The following is a 24,354-nucleotide window of genomic DNA, read 5'->3' as shown; positions in this document are numbered from 1 at the left end:
GCAGTCCAAGGGACTCTCAAGAGTCTTCTCCAACACCACAGTTCAAAAGCATCAATTCTTTGGCGTATGACCTAAATCAAATCCCTTAGGATTATACAATGGAGGTGACAAAGAGATTCAAGGGATTAGACTTGACAGACAGACTGCCTGAAGAACTATTGATGGAGGTTTGTAACAAGGTACAAGAGGTGGCGACCAAAGAAAAAGAAGTGCAAGAAGGCAAACTGGTTGAGGTCTTATAAATAGCTGAAAATAGAAGAGAAGTGAAAGGTAAAGGGGAAAGTGAAAGATACACCCAACTGAATGCAGAGTTCCGGAGAATAGCAAGGAGAGATAAGAAAGCCTTAAGTGAACAATGCAAAGAAACAGAGGAAAACAATAGAATGGTAAAGACTAGAGATCTCTTCAAGAAAATTAGAGATAGCAAGGGAACATTTCATATAAAGATGGGCACAATAAAGGACAGAAAGGCAAGGACCTAACAGAAGCGAAGAGATTAAGAAGAGGTGGCACAAATACACAGAAGAACTATACAAAAAAGGTCTTTAATGACCTGGATAACCATGATGGTGTGATCACTCACCTAGATCTAGGCATCCTAAAGTGTGAAGTCAAGTGAGTCTTAGGAAGCATTACTATGAACAAAGCTAGTTCAGGTGATGAAATTTCAGCTAAGCTATTTTAAATCCTAAAATATCATGCTGTTAAAAAGTGTTGCACTCAATATACCAGCAGATTTGGAAAACTCAGCAGTGGTCACAGGACTGGAAAAGATCAGTTTTCATTCTAATCCCAAAGAAAGAAAATGCCAAAAATGTTCAAACCACCATACAATTGCACTCATTTCACATGCTAGCAAAGTAATACTCAAAATCCTTCAAGCTAGGCATCAACACCACATAAATCAAGACTTTCCAGATCTACAAGCTAGATTTAGAAAAGACAGAGGAACCAGAGATCAAATTGGCAACATATGCTGGATCACAGAAAATGCAAGGGAATTCCAAAAAAAAGTACTTCTGCTTCACTGACAATGCTAAAGCCTTTGTCTGTGTGGATCACAACAAACTCTGGAAAATTCTTAAAGAATACCAGACCACTTCACCTGTCTCCTGAGAAACCTATTTGCAGGTCAAGAAGCAACACTTAGAAATGGACATGGAACAACAGACTGGTTCAAATTTGGGAAATGAGTACATAAAGGATGTATAATGTCACCCTGCTATTTAACTTATAGGCAGAGAACATCGTGCAAAATGCTGGGCTGGATGAATACCAAGCTGGAATCAAGACTGCTGGGAGAAATACCTCACGTATGCAGATAATATCACTCCAGTGGCAGAAAGTGAAGAAGAACTCAAGACCCTCTTGATGGAGGTGAAAGAAGAGAATGAAAGAGCTGGCTTAAAACTCAACATTCAAAATATTAAGATCATGGCATCAGGTCCCATCACTTCATGACAAACAGAGGGGGAGAGAGTGGAAAACAGTGGCACAGTTTATTTTCCTGGGCTCCAAAATCACTGAGGACAGTGACTGCAGCCACGAAATTTAAAGACACTTGTTCTTAGAAGGACAGCTGTGACAAACCTAGACAGTACATTAAAAAGCAAAGGCATCACTTTGCCGACAAACGTCAGCATAGGCAAAGCTATGGTTTTTCCAGTAGTTATGTATGGATGTAAGAGTTGGACCATACAGAAGGCTGACACTGAAGAACCGATGCCTTCAAACTATGGTGCTGGAGAAGATTCCTGAGAGTTCCTTGGACTGCAAGGAGATCAAACCAGTGACTCCTGAAGGAAATCAACCCTGAATATTCACTGGAGGGACTGGTGCTGAAGCTGAAGCTCCAATGCTTTGGCCACCTGATGCAAAGAACTGACTCATTTGAAAAGACCCTAATGCTGGGAAAGACTGAAGGTGGGAGGAGAAGGGGATGACAGAGGATGAGATGGTTGGATGGCATCACCGACTCAATGGACATGAATTTGAGTAAACTCTGGGAGTTGGTGATGGACAGGGAGGCCTGGAATGTTGCATTCCATGGTGTTTCAAGAAGTCAGACAAGACTTAGCTACTGAACCAACAATAGAATCATATATATTGATAATTGCCTTAGAGTAAATGGATTAAATGCACCAACCAAAAGCAAACACTGGTTGGATGAAAATAAAAACAAGACCCATGTGAGACCTAGGGACACTTACAGACTAAAATTAAGGAGATGGCAGAAAGTATTCCATGCAAATGGGAATCATAAGAAAGGTGGAGTAACAATATTTGTATCAGACAAACTTTAAAACAAATATTGTTATAAGAGAAAAAGAAGGACACTGCATAATGCTCAAGGGTTCAGTCCAAGAAGACAATATAACAACTATAAATACATATGCACTCAACATACGAACACCTCAGTATGTAAGGCAAATACCAGCAACTATAAAGGGATAAATCGACAGTAACACAACAATAGTGGGGTAGTTTAAAACCCCACTTTCAACAACGGACAGATTATCTCGTAGAAAATTAATAAAGAAACTCAGGCTTTAAATGACACGTTAGATCAGATGGACTTAATTAATATTCATAAAGCATTCCAACCAAAAGCAGCAGATACACATTCTTCTCAAGTGCACATGGAACATTCTCCAGGACTGACCACTTGTTGGATCACAAGGTGAGCCTTGGTAAATTTATGAAAACTGAAATCATATCAAACATCTTTCCTGATCACAACTGCTATGAAATCAGAAATAAAGTACAAGAAAAGAACTATAAAAAACACAAACACATGGCAGCTAAACAACATGCTACTAAACAAGCAATGGGATCACTGAGGAAATTTAGAGAAAATAAAATAATACTTAGAGACAAATGAAAACTAAAGCACAAAACTTATGGGATGCAGCAAAAGGAGCTCTAAGAGGGAAGTTTATAGCAGTATAATGTTACCTCACGAAAAAAGAATAATCTCAAATAAACTACATAACCTTACACCTAAAACCCCTAGAGAAAGAACAAACAAAATCTAAAGTTAGCAGAAGGAAAGAAATCATAAAGATCATAGCAGAAATAAATGAAATAGAGACAAAAACAATCGCAAACATCAATGAAATTAAAAGTTTGTTCTTTGAAAAGATAAAATCGATAAACTTTTAGTCGGACTCATGAAGAAAAAAAGGGAGAGGACTTACATTAATAAAATTAGAAATGAAAAAGGAGACATTACAACTGACTCCACAGAAATACCGAGAATCATGAGACTACTATGAGCAACAGTATGCCAATAAAACGGACAACCTGGAAGAAAAGGACAAACCAATCAAAAGCAATGAAATTGAAATTGTGATTAAAAACCCCCCAATAAATGAAAGTTCAGGACCTCATTGCTTCACAGGCAAATTTAATCAAACATTTAGAGAAAAGTTAACATCTATCCTTCTGAAACTGTTTCCAAAAACTGCAGAGGAAGGAACACTTCCAAACTCATTTTTGAGGTCACCATCACACCCTAATACCAAAACCAGAAAGTGGGCAAAGAGGGTACATATCTTAACATGCTGCTGCTGCTAAGTCGCTTCAGTTGTGTCCAACTCTGTGCGACCCCATAGACGGCAGCCCACCAGGCTCCCCCGTCCCTGGGATTCTCCAGGCAAGAACACTGGAGTGGGTTGCCATTTCCTTCTCCAATGCATGAAAGTGAAAAGTGAAAGTGAAGCCGCTCAGTCGTGTCCGACTCTTAGCGACCCCATGGACTGCAGCCTACCAGGCTCCTCCGCCCATGGGATTTTCCAGGCAAGAGTACTGGAGTGGGGTGCCATTGCCTTCTCCGATATCTTAACATAATAAAGGCCATATACGACAAACCTACAGCTAGCATCATATTCAGTGGTGAAAAGCTGAAAGCATTCCCTCTAAAACCAGGAATAAGACAAAGATTCTACTCTCATCTCTTTTATTCAACATAATTTTGGAAGTCTTAGCTACAGTAATCAGGAAAGAAAACAAAGTAAAGGGAATCCAAATTGGAAAAGTTGTTGTTAAACTGTCACTGTTGACAAAAAACTACTAGAACTCATCAATGAATCTGGTAAAGTTGCAGGTTACAAAATTAACACGCAGCAATCTGCTCCATTTCTATACACTAACAACAAAAGATTAGAAAGAGAAAGTTCAGGAAACAATTCCATTTACCACCACCTCATAAAGAATGAAATACCTATGAATAAACCTACCTAAGCAAACAAAAGTATAAGTACTTGGAAAAGTATAAGATGTTGATGAAAGAAACTGAAGAATACATAAACAGATGGAAAGATATACCATGATCATGGATTGGAAGAATCAATATCGTCAAAATGACTGAACTACTCTAGGCAATTTACAGATTCAATGCAATCCCTATCAAATTACCAATGGCATTTTTCACAGAACTAGAACAAAAATCTCAAAATTTATTTGCAGACACAAAAGACCCCGAATAGCCAAAGCAATCTTGAGAAAGAAAATGGAGCTGGAGGAATCAAACTCCTGACTTCAGATTATACTACAAAACTAGTCATCCAAACAGTAAGGTCCTGGCACAAAAACAGAATTACAGATCAATGGATCAGGACAGAAACCCAAAAATAAGATCATGCACCTGTGGTCAATTAATCTATGACAAAGGAGGCAAGAGTGCACAACGTTGGAAAGACAGTCTCTTCAACAAATGGTGCTGGGAAAACTGGACAGCGACATACATGTTTAAAAAAATGAAATTAGATCATTCCTTAACTTCATACACAAAAATAAGCTCAAAATAGATTAAAGACCTAAATGTGAAACTGGACACTATGTAACTCCTAGAGGAAAACTTAGGCAGAACACTCTCTGACATAAATCACAGCATTATCTTATTTGATCTGTCTCCCACAGTAATGGAAATAAAAACAAAAATATACAAATGGGACCTACTTAAACCCAAAAGTTTCTGCACAGCAAAGGAAACAACAAACAAAATGAAAAGACAACCCTCAGACTGGGAGAAAATATTTGCAAACGATGCGACTGATAAATTGCAAAATTTACTAACAGCTCAAAACACCTAACAGCCTAAATACACATTTCTCCAAAGAGAAATCTTTATCTGCACTAGCAAGGATAAAGATGCTACTATGAAATGTGCACACAGATTCCAAGGATTAGTTAAGGTAGATAAGCTGTCCCTGTAAGTGATACTGGCAAAAACCTCACATTATAGGAACTCTTGGAGAAAATTTACAATATTGAAATACAAAAGATAAAATGTCAGGGCAGATCCAAATTTAGAAAGCAATATGACAATTCACTAAAGCATAGAAGGACTCTTGCACAAATTATATAATGTGAATAAGACAAGCACTGTTCCAATTAAGTTGAGTTCCAATTAAGTCCCTTGGTACTCATCCCCCAGGGGATATGAAAATCCAGATACCAAACTTGTGGATGCTCAGCATGTGTTTATACCCTCGGATACAGAGGGTGAACTCTTAATGAGTTTTTACAAAGAAATAAAACATTTTAATGTTTTAATGTCTCAGTGCTTCTGATGTTCAAATTACAGTGTAGTAGGTAAATTTTAGTTTTATTATTATTTTTTTCTATTTCCCTATATATTATGGGCTTCTCTGGATGGCATCACTGACTCGATGTACGTGAGTCTGAGTGAACTCTGGGACTTGGTGATGGACAGGGAGGCCTGGTGTGCTGCGATTCACGGGGTCGCAAAGAGTTGGACACGACTGAGCGACTGAACTGAACTGAACTGGTGGCTCAGATGGTAGAGAAGCTGCCTGCAACACAAGAGACCCAGGTTTGATCCCTAGGCCAGAGAGATTCCCTAGAGAAATAGGAAGAGTGTTTTTTATATTTTCACAAATGTTTTTAAGGTCACAAAAAAATTGTAAGTAACCATGTACAGTTTCTGATTACATGGTTATTTGTACATTTTTGCACTAATGTACAAAATGGTGACTGCAAGTACTCCTACATCAAAGACCAGGTCTCTGCTCTTTCCTCTGCCCAACACAGTCTTACATCAGGGAACACGTGGCTCTTAAAACCTATGCTCAGAGAAGCCTTCCTGTAAGTCATCACCCCTTCTCCCATCACTTATATTCCTTTTACACTGGTTTCTTTTTCTTCACATATTTATTATTTCTCTACATTCACTAGACAGCAAGCTTAAGGAATGGACCCTTTGTTTCAGTCACTTTTATTTCCCTGGATTCTGAAATGATACTTAGTACACACATGGCATTCATAATTTTCTGAATGAGTTTTATGAAGAAGTAGATCTAAATATATTAACACAGTAAGCTATTACTGATGTAAGTAAAAAATGCCATATAATAAACAATCAATAAAATCTTATTTTTAAGAACTTATCAGCCTATCTACACACATATGTGGAAAAAGATGTGCAAAGATACTTAACAAAACTTTAACCAATTAATATTATTCTGGGGGTGCTTTCCAGGTGGCTCAGTGTTAAAGAATCTGCCTGCCAATGCAGGAGATGCAGGTTCAATCCCTGGGATGGGAAGATCCCCTGGAGAAGGAAATGGCAACCCACTCCACTATTCCTGCCTGGAAAATCCCATGGACAGAGGAGCCTGGCAGGCTATATAGTCCATGGGGTTGCAAAGGTTCAGAGGCTAAAACAGTAACAAATTACTCTAGGGAGTGGGACTAGAGAGGTGAGTGGAGAATGGGACAAAGATTTTTACTTTATACTTAATTTTTATATTGTCTCATTTTCTTTTCCAAAATACTACTTTTAGAATTAAGAAGATAAATAAAATAGCATGTATTAACTGTCATCATAATGCCATTTTTGACAGCAACAGGAACTGGGTGCTTACTATGAGGCAGGCTCTATTCTAAGTGCTGTGAATACACAGGAATCCTATGAGGAAGATGTTATAAGTATGCCCATTTCATAAATAAGGAAATCAAGGACCAGAGAGGTTGAGAAATGTGTCCAGATCACACAGCTTAGAAAATGGGTTTTTCAGATGCACAGAGACAAATTATGTGAAGTTTGTCACATGTTACTAGACTTTCCTGTCCTCAATTATGTGCTCACCCTGCAGGCCTGGGCGACCCAGACGTACTCCGCATAGAGCTCTCCACGCGAGGGCTGGCCACGTCAGGAGGCTGAGGGGGAATGAGGGTTTTCCGCACTGCCATTCTAGAAGAGACAAGAGACAAACCCGGAATACAAGAGTCTGCGGGCATTCGAAGGATAAGAATGACACATCTGCCACACGGATCTACGGTAAAATTAAAGCACTATGTTGTCAAGTACTTTTTAATGGATTGAAAAGTTTTGTCAATGTAATAAAGGCACATTATTTAAAAAGTCAAATAATACTAAAGAGCTTTTAACAAAACACAGCCGATCTCTTTCCCATCCTTCATCACTTCCTGCCTGTCTCTCTTTAGGAAGCAACTATTTTGACTCTTACCTGCTGCTTCTACTTTCTACCTACACATTTCCTTTGTACTTAAAATTTAAATTCGTTTAGTATTCACAATCATTATTACACCTACGTATTCATATTGACCTAAGTAAGTTAATGGAAGCTGAGTGAAAAAAGTCGATTAAGATAGCTAGTGATCAAATGCGTCATGTAGTAGAGAGGCCACATGAGGCTGAGACCAGAGCTTAGTGCTGTGGAAATCATCAATGATCGTGATGTGTAATTCTGGCAGAGTGGTAGAAGCAAATGCTAGAAGAGAACTGGTTTGAGAGAACACGTCTAGAATGAGAACATACCATTCTGCAATGCATGAATTCAGATACTGATCATCAAGGCTGTTAATATCTCAAAAAAGAGTGAACAGCAGACAGCATGTTTATCCTGGTATAATACTAACACCAGGCTTCCCAGGTGGCCAGGGATAAAGATCCACCTGCACACAGGATATGTGGGTTTCATTCCTGGGTCGGGAAGATCCTCTGGAGAAGGAAATGGCAACCTATTCCAGTATTTTTGCCTAGGAAAATCCATGGACAGAGGAGCCTGGTGGGCAACAGTCCATTGGGTTACAAAAATAGTTGGATGTGACTTAGCAACTAAACAACAAAACACTAAACTGCCAACTTATGAAGGAATTTTGCTAAAAGGGGGGAAAAAAACCAAGCCTTTAGATTAAAGTAACAACCTGGAAAATGCGGAGGAGAATAAGTGAAACTAGCAATGGGAGAGGGGGGCATGGACTGTGTTCCCTAAAATGAGCCACTGGAGTCCTAATTCCTGGTGCTTGTGAATATAAAAACATAGGGTCTTTGCAAATGTAACTAAGTTAGGGATCTTGACATAAGATCATTCTAGACTTAGAGTCTTTTAGAAAAGACCCTGATGCTGGGTAAGACTGTAGGTCAAAGGAGAAGGGGGAACAGAGGATGGGATGGTTAGATGGCATCACCTACTCAATGGACATGAATCTGAGCAAACTCTGGGAGACAGTGGACGACAGAGGAGTCTTGCATGCTGCAGTCCACAGGGTCACAAACAGTAGGACACACCTTGGCGACTGAACAACAAAAAAGTTATAGGGCAGGTCCTAAATCCAATGACTGATGTAACAGAAAGGAGATGGAGATCTGAGACAGACAGAGGCAAGGGCATGTGAATATGGAAACAGAGACTGGAGTGGTGCATCCACATGCAAAGCAATGCAAAGGCCTGCCAACCGCCACCAGACACTGGGAAGAGGCAGAGTGGATTTCCCTGAGAAGATTTCTAGGCATCGTGCTGTGAGAATAAACTTGCGTTGTTTCAAACCACCAAACTTGTGATAATTTGTTATAACAGCCCTAAGGAAACTAATACAATGGGGATACAACTGACAAATTCAGGGAAAGAGATGGCGGGGGAAAGGGAAAACTCCATGGGGCAAAAGAGCCGGTAAAAAAAGGGAGTGGATAGGCATACAGATGAAACATGGACTAAGTTAATAACTGAAGTTGGATTATGGGAATAAATTCTTATGTTCAAATTTGTATTCTGTTTAAACTTTCCACATAAAAATAAAAAAGCAAGACCAACTCCACTCACCCCAGAAAACAAACAACCCCCCACCAAACCCATAAAGAGATATACTATAAATGTACAGAATGACCAAACTTACAAAGAGTGCCAAATAACAAGTGTTGGTGATGACAAAGGCAATGATTCCACTGCTAGTGAGAGTGCAAATGGGTATAAAACCTCAACAAGCTGCTGGCGTCACCTGTTAGATCTGAACATGAGCACAGACTGCTGCTGCTACTGCTGCTAAGTCACTCCAGTTGTGCCCGACTCTGTGCGACCCCATAGACGGCAACCTACCAGGCTCCCTTGTCCCTGGGATTCTCCAGGCAAGAACACTGGAGTGGGTTGCCATTTCCTTCTCCAATACATGCAAGTAAAAAGTGAAAGTGAAGTCGCTCAGTTGTGTCCGACCCTCAGCGACCCCACGGACTGCAGCCTTCCAGGCTCCTCCACCCATGAGATTTTCCAGTCAAGAGTACTGGAGTGGGGTGCCACTGCCTTCTACATCCCAGCAAATCCCTTCTCGGGTACCACATTTATGGACACATCAAAGGTGATGTACAAAGATGTTGGGATAACATTACAGCCCCAAACTGGAAAAAACCCAAAGATCCATGGATAAATGATGCTCTTCTTATATAAGGGTATTTTAAACAACAATGAAAAGTTACAATCACATGTAGTAACATGGATGAATTGTCCAAAACCAAGTGAAAGATGACAGAGTCACAAAAATATATATATGATTCTATGGGAACTCAGAAAGAGGCAAAAGAGGGTAAGAAGAGAAACTGCTTAGTAACCTGTGGGAGGAAGTAGTGGTAATCACACAGATGTACATTGGGTTCCCTTTGTGCTAACTCATTACACTGTACATACATTATCTGCACAGTTTTCTATACATCACTGAAAATGCTGAAAGAGAAAGACAGACTGGAAGAAGCAGTGCTGGCAAACAGAGACAACTCCTTTATTTTCATTGCAAACAGGAGAAATAAAATGGGGTAGAGAATGGAGGAAAGTGGCTTAATAGAAGAAATTTTTTTTAAGATGGAAGAACAGACAGCAAGATTATACTTTTTATGTGAATAACCCACTTGCAATAAAAAACTGATGAAGGAAGAGAGAGAGAGAAGAACTGGAGCTGGAGTAGGTAAGAAAGGTTGTGATCAGAGCTCTGAAGAGGCACCCCTGGAACTCACCTGTACTGGGAAATGGAGGTGGAGCGGGGAAAAGAGGCTGGTAGGTAGGATGTGCAAGAAAAAACTGATGAAGGAGGAGAGAGAGAGAAGAGCTGGAATAGGTGACAAAGGTTGTGACGGGAGCTCTGAAGAGACACCCCTGGGGCCCACCTGTACTGGGAAATGCAGGTGGAGCGGGGAGAAGAGGCTGGCAGGTAGGATGTGACAGCGAGTTTGTGAAGTTCTCTTGCGCTTGTTGCCATTTTCTCAAGAAAGTAGGTGGCACTTTCATTAGCTACTAGTGAATGTGGGAAGAAGCTGTGGAAGCCTGGAAAAGAACAGAGATACCTGGTTGTCTGGAAGGGCGGTGAAGAAAGCAGACAGCGCTGGTCCACCATGAGACCCCAGCAGAGGTGTATGAGATTAGGCAGGGCCAGGCAGTGTGGTGCTCCCTAACACACTGCTGCACGCATGCAGGCAGCGTGACGCAAATCAGGACTCAACTCTGGTTTTGACAAAGCGAAGAGGAGGGTAAGGAACCTGAGGATGGATGAAAGCGAATGACTGCAACGGACCACAGACTCTGAACCAGGGAGAGCGGACAAAGATGTCAGGAAAGGCAGTTAGAAGAGTGAAAAGGTGGTTAAGCACCAAGAGGCTGCAGGCTTCCAGCTGGGTCTTGTTGAGTCACAGTTCTGCTGCCAGGGGCATGGAAGGAGGCAGGCTGTGGGCCACTGGGGTACAGAAAATGCTGCTAAACTTCTGAGCCGTGGAATGCTTGCACTCCTGGGGGTGCTCTGCTACGGAAGGGTGGATGCAAGGGACACATTCAAGCAACTGAGAGGCCACAGAGCTGGGAAATGTCAAATTTCTCTTTATGTTAAAGACAGTATGACAGCCAGCCAGTAGGTACCTTCTGAAGGACACACACAGTCTCTAAATCAAACCTGACTCTGTCCCAACAAGGTGGCTGCCAGTCACATGGGGCCACTAAGCACTCGAAAGGCAGTAAATGCAAGTGACCAGCAGGACCTTTAAGAAAGTTTCATTAGGGGCTTCCTGGCGGCTAAGACGGTAAAGAATGTTTCACTGAAGTTAATTTGAATTTAAAAGCTGGTATTTGACTAGAACAGTCAGATTCACAGAGTTAGGAAGTACACTGGTAATGCCAGGGGCCAGGAGGTGAAGGCACTGTAAGGGTGAAGGGACAGGGGGGATGGGGAGTTAGTATTTAGTGGAGACAGAGCTTCAGTTTAAGAAGGTGAAAATCTGGGAGGTGGATGATGGCGAGAGCTGCCCAACAATGTGAATGTATTTGATGCCACTGAAATGTATGTTAAATATGGTTAAAATAGTATGTTTTATATTATGTGACTTTTACCACAATAAAAGAAACATTTAAAAAAACATAAAAAATTAAAACTGGTATTTGATCCAGTTATTGGAAAACTTTTCAGTGTGTCTAGATGAACCTGGTTATGTGAAACTACTTTTTCAATAGCAAATTTTATGAAATTTAAATACAGACCAGGAAGCATATCTGCTGTTGAGGAGGAGTGGACTGAGAGTGGCGACGAGGCGCCAAGAGGACTGTCACCCCATCTCCAGGCACAGCAAGTGACAGGGAGGGAGGGGGAGGAAGAGACAGCCACCACTCTGGGGAGAGTCGAGGAAAAGGCCACTGAGACCCCAGAGAAGAGCCAGGACCCAGTTAGAGCAAAAAGCCACGCTCAGAGAAGCCAGGCCCCAGGGGGCTTGGATGGTAACAGGTCATCACGGAAGGTGCAGCAGAAGGGCCTTTGTACACGACAAAGCGTGGGAGAAAGGCAGGTCTCGCTGCGTCCCGTGTTGTGAAGTTTCTAAATATTTTATCCTGGAGCCAGTTGTGTGTCCACTGCACATACTGCGCCAAGCGTTTTGTGGTTTGTTAAATCAGGAAACGCTTACTCTTCAGTTCTGGTAATTTACTATGATCCCTCCTCTTCCAAGGCAGGATTCTCCTCAACTGGTGCTTTAATTTTTTGGTATTTTCTCCCCTTTTGTCTTTTTGTTCTACTGAGAGATCTCCTCAGTTTTACATTTCAACTCCTCTACTGAGTTTTCAATTTCTGCTCTCACACTTCTAAGTTCAGGACACACTCTTGTTCTCTGACTGTTCCCTTTGAGAATCATGGCCTTCCCGTCTGATGGATGCAGTTTTTTTTTGTCCTTTGAAGATGGCACTGACGGGTCTGTCTCTGTTCATGCTTTCTTAGGCTTTGTTTTTAGTTTTATTCTCTTTGCCTGGCCTTTGCATCTTTCAAACTGCCTTTTTCAGTGGTTTCTATCTTGTATTGTTAGAATCCCCGGCAGGCACCTGATATGCTGGGCTGCATGCTCATGATGAAGGAGGACTAAAAAGCTGATGGGATGCTCTGAGCTTGTGGCAGGGTTTGTCTACCTTAAGGGTGACCTGATCCCTATCTGAAGGGTCCTTAAACCCCTAGTGTAGGTATTTTTAGATCCTTCCCATCTGGCTGATGGGCCCTAGGAGAGTAGAGTCCTCATCTCAATTTCTCTTTAATTGCCAGGGTTGTGGCAGCCAAATGAGAGAAGTGGACAGGCAGTCTCAACACGCCATGCTGTCCAGGTCATCTAGTCTGCTTCTGGTACAGTGCCCTGTCCTCTGCTGCGCTGGCTGATCCTAGTGGGCCACTTGCAGAGTTCCCCGAGGCTGGGGAGGAGGTGCAGCACAGATCCGCAGTGTGGACAGACAAGGCAGGGCCCTAACCACTTTTCAGAAGATTTCAGCCGAGCTTCCTTTCACCCTCAGTTCTTCCTGTTTCTGGTTCTTCTGAAGGTTTACAATCTAAATGAGGATGGTTCTCAATTGTTCTCTGCAGACTTAACATCCAGCATTCTCACTGCTAAGGGAATGAGTGAGTGCTTGCCTATCTGCTTTCTAGCCTCCAAGTCTTGTTGCTGTTGAGTCTTCTCCTATTCTCCCCATCCCTATATATTTATGATCTTTTAAAAAAGCCTCTTTACTAAAAGTTCTGTGGGGTTTTGACAGGAGGAGAAATTAAGAAGAGCATGTTCAATCTGCCATCTTCATTACAGGCTCTGCCTTGCATTTTCCTTGATAAGGTTACTTTATCATGAACAGACTTAGTATTTATTAAAAGACAGAGACTTGGATCTCTGTTTCACAGCAGAGCACGTTATCTTCTCGCCGATGACCCACCAACTCAGAAGCTTCTATTACAGCACGGAACACTATCTGCTACTAAATCTGATCCTTAATACACTTACTTGGAACACTGCTTGCCTGAAGCAACAATTCATTTAGGATAACGAGGAAAAAACAGACAGCACACATTACTGTGCCTATCTAGATAAGCCCAAAAAATTCAGTACAAGCTAGGGGTTCCAGCATTAAACTCTCAGAACCACAGAGAACCCTCAAAGTAATTAATATGCAACAGATGTTTACAAATTGACACCCAACTGAACCCTGGATTCTTACCATCTTACAGTCTGAACTCAGCAAGGCTCTACTGAACAACCTGGCCGGCAAGTTATTTGGGCAGAAACTGCACTTGCTACAGCACTGGATTGGCGCCTTCTGTTTACACCAGTGATGCCGAGAACCAGAGGTGCCGTCGGACACTTCCGAGTCTACTCACCCATCCGTGGCAGGCTTCTTGCGGAGTATGCTTGGCCGTGGGGATGAGCCCTGGGCTGGAGCGTTGGTGCTCACGCTCTGGCTGTGAGTCTGCACCACGGTTGTCGCTGCTGGAGCAGCACTGAATGGGCTGCTGATTGGGTTGGCTACAATTGTGGCTCCATCCGCCAGCACCACTGCTGGAGGACACGGAGGGGGCAGGACAGAACCAGGAGAAGAAGGAAACAGGAGTAACATGACTAAAATGTCACACAAGACAAAGAACAATGATTAGACTACCACACTGAAGAGGACCCATGTTAGGACTTCTCAATTTCAAGCAGAGGGATAAGAACAAAAGCAGATGGCAAAATGGGACAAGTGATAAAGCCTACTGATCAAAAACCACTTTTCGTTGCTCTACAATCATAATTACTAATAAATAAGATACATAAAGTACATACCATACTTCAAGAAATGTTCTCCTATAGATTTTTTGTAAAATATCACCGCTTCTCAATTCCTTAATGGTACTAGCATTCCAGTCTATCTTAGCTTTATGCTTTACAAACAACTCCAAAAACAATCTTAGGAAATTCCGTGGCTGTCTAGCGGTTAGGACTCTGTGCTTCTAATGCTAGGGCCTGAATTCAATCCCTGGTTGAAGAACTAGATCCCACAAGCTACACAGTGACCCAAAAAAATTAAAATGAAAAAGAAAATCCTAAAATGGAACGTAAATACTACCTTTGTAAGGGTGAATGTACCCTCTCAACTAGGAGCGCTTCTCCCCCTATGCAAATGCGTATTAAGCTACTTACATATGTAGTTTCTAATGCTCACAATGATCCTGACAGGTAAGTTTTAAGCAACTCACGTTCCAAAGAGGACACTAAGATTTCGTGAGGTTACTTGAGACCACAAAGCCAGCAAGTGGCAGAACCATGATATAAACCCTATGTATCTTTTCTCTCCATACCAAATTCCATGTAAAAAATTAAAATTACCTGAAGTCTTTCCTTCCGGCTGAGGCTGCTGGGTCCCTATTGGTGCAGGCTGAAGTCCTTGGGTGCTGATGGGGGTTGCTGAGTGAATTCCCTGTGTCCCGATGGGGGCTGGCTGGATCCCCGGGGTGCCAATGGGGGCTGGCTGGATCCCCTGTGTACTGATGGGGGCTGGCTGGATCCCTTGGATATGTCGAGCGTGAGATGCATCCACTGTCATCAACTGCATGGGGTTCAGGTGGACTGTGGATGCCACCCCTACTCCAGTCTGAGCTGTGATAGCAGAGTTTGGAGCCTGAGCTGAAACTACAAATGATGCAGAAAGTGACAAGAATGTTAGCTCTGATTAGATATAGTCGACCTAAAGAGGAAAACACTCAAATCAAAACAATTTTTCCACGTTCAAGATCTAAACTCTCAATTAAAAAAAAAGTGCTATATAAATCTCTAAACATTGACGTTTTCTCCACCTTACTTTCTATTAATTTGAGATGATCTTTCTGTAGAAACAGCATTAAAATGAGAAAAAAGCAATCATTTATTAAAAGCCAAATGTGAGCCAGGCAACTATGTAAATAATTAATACAAACTTTTGCGATCTATCCATGCCTCCCAGTCAAGAATCTTTGCTTTAATTGATAGAAGAACCACTATCAGAGGAATTTCTGAAATACAGTAGTTATTAATTTTAAATTCTAAAATATGCACTTAAGAGAACAATCAACCTGTCCTTTTTCAATCATCTACTGTGTACATTAAAAACTGACTCAACAACAAAACTGAAAACACAAACATTCCCAGGAAGAAACAAAAAAAGAAGAGATTTCTCACTATTTGTGGAAAGAAAACAAACAAAAGACTTTTCTTCTCAGAAAACAAATCTGGAAAAAGATATATGTATCTTCCATGTTCCCTGCAGCGTTACTCACAATAGCCAAGATATGGAAACAAGCCATGTCCACTAGTGGATGAGTAGATCAAGAAGATATGGTATATACACACACCAAAGAATATTATCAGCTATTAAAAAGGAAAAAAATCTGAAACACTGCCATTTGTGACAATATGAATGAATCGCAAGGGTATTATGCTTAGTGAAGTCAGTCACACAGAGAATGACAAACATCATCTGATCTCACATACATATGGAATCTAAAATGCAGAAAATCACAAACTGAGCCCCTGGATAGGGAAAACAGACCAGTGGTGCCAGAGGCAAGGGCAGAGGGCGGGTGAGACAGGCTAAAGTAGTGAGAAGGAACGAATTTCCAGTTAAAGACATTAAGTTATGGGGACATTATGCACAGCATAATGGTTATAGTTAAATATACAGTATTGTAAATCTGGAAGTTCCTAAGAGTAGATCTTAAAAAGTTCTCATCACAAGAAAAAACCAATCTGGAACTGTATAGTGACAGATGCCAGCTAGACCTGTGGTGATTATTCTGCAATATAGGTAAATAATGAATCATTATGCTGTACATGTGAAACTAAGGTATGTCAATTATATCTCATTTTTGGAATTTTAGAATTTCTTGGCAGAAAAGCTACGACAAATCTAGACAGCATATTAGAAAGCAGAAACAACACTTTGCTGACAAAGGTCCATCTAGTCAAAGCTGTGATTTTTCCAGTAGACATGTACAGATGTGAGAGTTGGACCATAAAGAAGGCTGAGTTCTGAAGAATGGATGCTTTGAAACTGGTGTTGGAAAAGACTCTTGAGAGTCCCTTTGACAGCAAGGAGATCAAACCAGTCCATCCTAATGGAAATCAATCCTGAATATTCACTGGAAGGACTGATGCTGAAGTTCTAATACTCTGGCCTCCTGATGTGAAGAGCTGACTCACTGGAAAAGACCCTGATATTAGGAAAGATTGAGGGAAGGCAGAGAAGGGGATGATAGAGGATGAGATGGCTGGATGGCTCAATGGACATGAATTTGAGCAAATTCTGGGCAACAGTGAAGGCCAGGGAAGCACGGCATGGCAGTCCATGGGGTGGCCAAGTGTCAGACACGATTTAGTGACTGAAAAACAAATACTCCAATTTTAATAATATAATTAAAAATGTTTTATAAATGACAAACAAAAAGGTAAATTATTATTATGCATTAAGAATAATGAAGTGATAGAACATGGAAACTTAAAAGTCACTGTTATAGTACAATTCTTCCTTTGTAGAATACACACATACACAATTTCCAGAGCATTACAGTTTCTTCCTGAGAAGTGTACCCATGTTATTTCTGTTACACAACAGTTTTTTGGTCATTTGCCTGCTGTAGAACCTGTAGTCTAGTTACTACTACAAGCCTTTTTAAGACCCAATCTTATTTCACACTTTATATTCTCACCCACACCATGTGTGTGTGCGTGCTCAGTCATGTTCGACTCTCTGTGACCCTATGGGCTATAGCCTGTCAGGCTCCTCTAATCATGGGTTTCTCCAGGAAAAGAATACTGGAGTGGGCTGCCATTTTTCCTCCTCCAGGGGATCTTCCCAACTCAGGGATTGATCCTGTGTCTCCTGCATGGGCATTAAGGTTCTTCAGTACTGAGCAAGATTTAATCTTATTCCACACTTTGCATTCTTACTCACACTATGCTTCCACCAAAACAAAACCACTCTGGTTTTTCAAGCACATATTTTAGTTAATACTTTATTCACAGACAGAAATGTGCTTTTCTCCAGTCCTACCATGGCTCTGCCCCATCCATTCTGAAAGATGCTTCCCAAATGTCATTTCTTTTAGGAAATCATTCCTGACCTCCAACCCGACCTTCTCAAGTAGAAGTAACCTCTTACCTCAGAAACAGCGTGGCTTTGCTCAAGTCTCTCTTGTGAGCTTGAGCATATTACAGTATCTTTTCACATCTCATCTCCTTACTAGACTCTCAACTTGTTGAAAGTAACATCTGTTTATAAGTCAATTTTAAAACAGAGCTAGCATAGGATCTTACATAGAATTTCAATAAATATTTGTGGAATTAATAAATGAATGAATGAATAAACCAATGAATGAAACGGAAAACACCTCCGCAACAAGTGAATTTTCAGTAACAATATGAGAGGCATCAATTCCTTGCAAAATATATAGATTATATACCTATAGTCACACACATATATATACAGTTACATATATGTGCCGTCACTTCAATCATGTCCTAATCTTTGCAACCCTATGCACTGTAGCCCTCCAGGCTCCTCAATCCATGGGATTCTCCAGGTAGAAATACTGGGTGGGTTGCCATACCCTCCTCCAGGGGATCTTCCCAGCCCAGGGACTGAACCTGAATCTCTGGCATTGCAGGCAGATTCTTCACCACTGAGCCACTGGGGAAGCCCTATAGTTATATATCTAGACTTATATATTCATCTCTCCACCTAACTTATAATAGACCAAAAAGATCTCATCTGTAAAAGCAACCAAGACCATAAACAACTGTTCTAATTACCATAAACTATATAGTAAAGTGATCCATATTTGGCAAGATCAGAGCCTATTATATACAAATTTTCCTGTTCTGTTCTTGACTTAAAAATATCTGTTTTAAAACAAGCTAATAAATTCATGATACTTGAAAACAGGATACTGTTAGCTGGTTTCTAAATGACTTATTCATCTGTGTCCATCCATGTGCAGACAAATACTACACTACCTCACATCTGCACCAACAAGGACGGTTTGATACTGGAAGAAATAAAGTACTGATTTTGCTATTTATTTTTCTGTGTTAGTGTCCATCAGGGCTACTGCAGAGGTGAAAAAAGAATAATGTAGACACAGGTGACTGGCACGTTCCCCAATACTTCAGACAGTGTTCTTATGAAGGATTTTTACAATAAAAGTTTATACATAAGTGATAGTGTCTGCATAGTCAGCTCTAGCTCAAGAGAGTCTGCATGCTCTTTTCAGTTGCTTAGCGTTCAGAGAAATACATAGTGGTCATGAATGATTGATGCCTTCTCCAGAAAGGCAAAACAACTGCACTGTTAGGGAAGTATCAATGGGCTGAGCTAGTGGATGAAGGAAGGAACCTGAAGGCAAGTGCTATTACTGATTAAGAGACTCAAAGTTTTCAGCAATCAGTGTAACACACAGACATGCTTCTACAATACTTTTAGCATCCCACTTGTGGCAACAATCAATTAAACAAGATTTTACTTTATAAGATTGCTAATAAAGAACAGTTATGAATTCCTTTTAAAAAGAAAGTTTTTAAAAACAAACATTTCTTCCCTGACCCTCAGCAAAAAAAAAAAAAAACATCAAAGCACACACACAAAAAATGTAGAGGTGGAGGAACCTGTTTTCAAAGCTGTTTAAACATCCCAGTGTTTGAAAGCTTTAGATTAGCGCTGTCCAACAAAAATATAAGTAATACATGCAATTTTAGATTTTCCAGTAGCCATGTTAATAAAATACAGGCCAAATTAATTTTTATGACACATCTCGTTTAACTCAATATATCCAAAAAATGATAATTTTAAAATAATAATAAGAGTTATTAGTAACATGTTGTAAATTCTCTTTTCCATATTATGTCTTCAAAATTCAGGGCATATTTTACTCTCAAATCACATTTCAATTCAGAGACTGAATTTTTATCAGAAATACTTGATTTCTATTTTGATTTCATAAAATCAACAATTTTGCAAAAAGTAGTTTCATACTGCTAAGTTGTTCCAAACATATTTGAAATTTCTCTCATTTTAATTTAAAACAAAAAATTCAGTTCTTCGTTTGTGCCAGGTTGGCTTCAAATGCCCAGTGGCCACAGGCGGCCCTGGCTGCAGCCCCGGAGGCACATGAGAAGGACAACGGCCACAGTCTGATAACCTGGCTTTCTCAGGCCTGAAGTGAATGGAGGGTCTCACGGCAAAAGATTATACAAACCTTGCAGTTTAAGTATTGTTTACTTTGGATTGGCAAAAAGAACACTATTAACAAGACTGGATGGTGAATGTTGAGCATAACTGGGCTAACATTAAAAACACAACAAATAACCCATGAAACAGACGCCCCATAAGAGTACAGCTTTATTCATTTTTAACTGCACTACCATTTTAAGGGATAACAAAACTTATCGTAATTATCCTCAGGGTGGGATAAAATCATGCTAATATCACTAATAAGTAACAACCTTTTACAGTCATAGAAATGGTGATTTACAACCGTAAAGCTTTAGATTTCAGCCTTATCTGATTCTGAAAATTGAAGCTAGAATCATTAAATTCATAGTAGTAATACCCACTGATCAATTTCTATCTCATTGCTTGCAAAAACTAAAATGTTAAGTCACCGTAACAGTGGGGTTCATACCTGGATACTGTCGAATGGTGGACACAGAGCTGGTGATTGGGGTGTAGGTGTGAGCAGCCAGTGGGTATGCAGAAGGTGGGTACGTTGGGAGAAAGTACTGGAACTGAACAGGAACAGATGGTCTACAGATGGAACACAGATAATATGAACCAAAATGGTCTATTTCCTTCTTTCCCTTCAAATGGTCCTATCGCCTACAAACTCTTCATACTTTTAACTGCCTTACCAACATTTCTCAAGTTGTGTCCCAAACAATTATATCAAAGGACACAGACCTAGAGAAAGTAGTATTTTAACCTTGATGGACCTAAAGATTATCAATATTAAGTGAAGCAAGTCAGAGAAGACCACTGTCATATATCATCGATATTTGGGATCTAAAATATGATCCAAAGGAGCAAAACAGAAACAGGCTCACAGAGGCAGAAAACAAACCTGTGGTTACAAAAGGGGCAAGGGGTGAGGAGATGTAAACTGGGAGTTTGGCATTAGCAGATACCAACTACTATATACAAAATAAACAACATGGCCCTACTATGTAGTGTAGGGAAACATATTCAGTATTCTATAATAAACCATAATGGAAAATATGGGAAAAAATGTATACATACACATATAGCTGAATCACTTTGCTATATACCAGAAACTAACACAACACCGTAAATCAACCATACCTTGATAAAAACAAACAAAATATCCCCAAGCTGATGAGCGTTTCTAGGGGTGGGATGGGGAGGGAGGTGGGAGGGAGGTTCAAGAGGGAGGGGACATATGTATGCCTATGGCTGATACATGCTGATGTTTGCTGGAAACCAACACAATATTGTAAAGCAATTATCCTTCAACTAAAAATACAAAAATTTAATTATAAAAAAATAAGCATTTCTATACACCGTAATAATCAAACACGAGTATTTAAAAAGGATCCAATCATGAAATCACTGCATACACACTCTTCCTGGTTTTCACTGTGAGGCAGGAGACGTGAACCACAAATACAGAACGTGGGAGGCAGTGGGCTTGAACCAGAGGCACCCGGATGCACTTGTGTTAAAAATGCTATCTACTTCCTACCTCTCCTGCTAAAGGGCCTAGAAGAAATGACAGTACAGTCAAGATAAACAGATCTAATGCCTAGATCTTGGTTCTAAATGATGAAAAGGAACCAGGGCTCAGAGAGATCAAGTTCAAGAGGAGCTTCAAGTATTTTGTTGTGGTGAGAAGTAAGGAAGGGCTAGAATGACCAGGACAGTAAAACCCACAGGAACTAGTCCGAAGGGGCTCCCAAGGACCAACCTGGAGACAATGTGAGCATTAAAACAGGTGACAGTAATGGATTACAATTATGAATAAACAAAACCAAGTCCATGAGCCCATGTGGATTTTTAAAAAATAAAATACACAACAAAAGAAATAAATGAGGATTGATAAAATTTCTCTACGTGAGGATGCCAATCGATAAACATAAAGGAAATGAGAGAAAAAAAAAATCACTATCTTGCAACCATCATATTGCAAGCATCAACACATCCAGCCAATAATCAACAGAAGCAAAGACTACTGAGTAAAAGTTTATTGGGGAGTAGGATATCTATAGTCTCAAGGTATTTCCACACAGATTAGTTATTTACAAAGAAGAAAGATATAGCTTTACAGTAGAAAATCTGACAAACATCAACTTCATGAAGCAATGTTGACACAACCAATAACGGGAGAACAGGAGAGCATGAGCTCTGTGGTATACAGCAACGAGAAGAGCTTATCCCCTAACGGCATTCAGCCCCCAAACGCACAGGCTGAATCTAACTATGCGGAACAATCCAACAAGCGCAAACTGAAGAATGTTCTGCAAAAACAACTAGCCAATCCATACTCTTCTAAAATGTCAATGTATGAAAGAGAGTGGAATGCTAAAGGATCATTTCCGATGCCCATACTGTGGTTAAATGAGAACAGTTTTGTTCTCTGGAGGAAAATGGGAAATTACACTTAGGTATAAAAGGGTCATGATGCTGTCACCCTTACATTCAAAATGGCTCAAAATAAATTAAACCAAGAAATACACAAGGCAAAAAAAAAAAAAACGATACTAGAACATTCATCAGAAGGAGAATGAGTAAATACAGCACAGCTTCATTCATAAAATTAAAGAAATCATACAATGTATTGGATTTTCAGGGGTAAATTTGAAAATAAGGAAATATATGCCATATTTGTGGGATAATTTGTTTTACTGAAAAATCAAAACAATTGGTGACATGATGGGGTACATTCCTCCTACCTATTATCACTGCGGGTTTCCATGGCCACAGGATTTGGAGAGGCTCGATGTCCTGAAATGGGAATCAGGCTACTCCTCTCTGCAGGGTAGTCAGGCTGGATCCGAGGCGACGTGTGTGTGATTTGCTGAGGCACCACCTTAGCTACAAAAAAGTATCATCCAATTACATTACTGCTCAAATGCTTCTACTGGCATGCTGAAACATTCTCGGTCAGGAACAATCTTAAGAATGCAAATGTTAATAAGAAGCCTAGATATTTAATCAAAATAAAAAATGAAAACATGAGTACCTATGGGTTCAACTGAATTATTTCAATCTGACAATACACTGATACATTCACAACTGTTACTTGTCAAAGCAGGGTTCAATATTAATCAGATCAGATCAGTTGCTCAGTCGTGTCCGACTCTTTGCGACCCCATGAATCACAGCATGCCAGGCCTCCCTGTCCATCACCAACTCCCGAAGTTCACTCAGACTCATGTCCATCGAGTCACTGATGCCATCCAGCCATCTCATCCTCTGTAGTTCCCTTCTCCTCCTGCCCCCAATCCCTCCCAGCATCAGAGTCTTTTCCAATGAGTCAACTCTTCACATGAGGTGGCCAAAGTACTGGAGTTTCAGCTTTAGCATCATTCCTTCCAAAGAAATCCCAGGGTTGATCTTCAGAATGGACTGGTTGGATCTCCTTGCAGTCCAAGGGACTCTCAAGACTCTTCTCCAACACCACAGTTCAAAAGCATCAATTCTTTGGCACTCAGCCTTCTTCACAGTCCAACTCTCACATCCATACATGACCACAGGAAAAACCATAGCCTTGACCAGACGGACCTTTGTTGGCAAAGTAATGTCTCTGCTTTTGAATATGCTATCTGGTTGGTCATAACTTTCCTTCCAAGGAGTAAGCGTCTTTTAATTTCATGGCTGCAGTCACCATCTGTAGTGATTTTGGAGCCCAGAAATATTAATACTTTATTACAAACATCAGCAAGTGGGCCCTTTCCCCCTGACTTGGCTTCCTGGAGACTTTTTTTTTTTAAAGGAGAAGACTTAAAAAAACAAAAAGTGAATACAGAAATGGCAAATACTTTTGATTCTTCTCCAGGGCCCTTAACCAATTAGTAATAAATGTAGCTAATTAGTAATGAGATCATTTCAAGCTCAGTTTTCTCATCTATGAGGAAGTCTTCTTTAGATGACTACTTTATTTTTAAAGTCTCTTGAGTGTCCTGAGATTCTGCATATTTTATGGCAAAAATAAAAATAATAGTTTTCAAATTTAATTCCACCTGTATAAAGACCCAACCACAGCAACGACAGGCACATAAACAGCAGAGACTGGGCTGGCGTCAGCACATCACCCAAAGAACGGCACACTGAGCACCAGCTCCCCGCCCCCACCCCCATGCCCAACTAGCTTCCGAGGAAGGCAGCTGGGGAGTCTCTGTAGGAAGATGGTGGGATGCCCAAGTTCACCACTGAGGATGGCCCCGATGTCTAATGCAGACAGAAGTCAGCACGATGCGCTTTTCATCAGTAGTAAGTAGAGACTGTGCTGAGTAAAAAGCAACTAAGCCTTGTTTTGTCAGTATGCCCATAAAAGGGAGGAGAAAAAATAATGCTTCCAATAGGGAAGTACCTGTCATTTGGTAGAGTAGCTAAGCAGAGGTTGGTTACCACAAACACATACATGAAAAATATTTTTACTTTTTCCTAATTAAAAATGTCTTCAATTATTTAAAAAAAAAAAAAAGAAAAGAAAAACCCTTCAGGAAAATCACAATGCAGAAATCATAAACTGGGGCTATTTTCAAAGATGATTCCTGTTTTCTGAACACCATGATCACCTAAT

General features: G+C 40.4%; 1 protein-coding gene across 8 annotated transcripts in view; it reads right to left on the bottom strand.

Moving 5' to 3' along the window:
- The window catches only part of SAP130 (Sin3A associated protein 130), a 76,601-nt gene that overhangs the window by 24,451 nt on the left and 27,796 nt on the right, over positions 1-24,354 (bottom strand). For 3 of the 8 annotated variants that reach the window (XM_055571872.1, XM_055571875.1, XM_055571873.1), the window contains exons 11-15: positions 22,502-22,643; positions 20,221-20,342; positions 14,897-15,199; positions 13,912-14,089; positions 7,112-7,216 (exon numbers count right to left, since the gene is read on the bottom strand). In XM_055571872.1, coding sequence (XP_055427847.1) covers positions 7,112-7,216; positions 13,912-14,089; positions 14,897-15,199; positions 20,221-20,342; positions 22,502-22,643 — 850 coding nt within the window. The remainder of the gene's footprint in view (positions 1-7,111; positions 7,217-13,911; positions 14,090-14,896; positions 15,200-20,220; positions 20,343-22,501; positions 22,644-24,354) is intronic. The other 5 variants (XM_055571874.1, XM_055571876.1, XM_055571877.1 and 2 more) reach the window with 3 other exon arrangements.

Source organism: Bubalus kerabau, chromosome 3 (genome assembly GCF_029407905.1).
Source record: "Bubalus kerabau isolate K-KA32 ecotype Philippines breed swamp buffalo chromosome 3, PCC_UOA_SB_1v2, whole genome shotgun sequence".
Taxonomy (NCBI): domain Eukaryota; kingdom Metazoa; phylum Chordata; class Mammalia; order Artiodactyla; family Bovidae; genus Bubalus; species Bubalus kerabau.
Note: the sequence above shows the minus strand (reverse complement) of the source record. Positions and strands in the feature narration are given on the sequence as shown.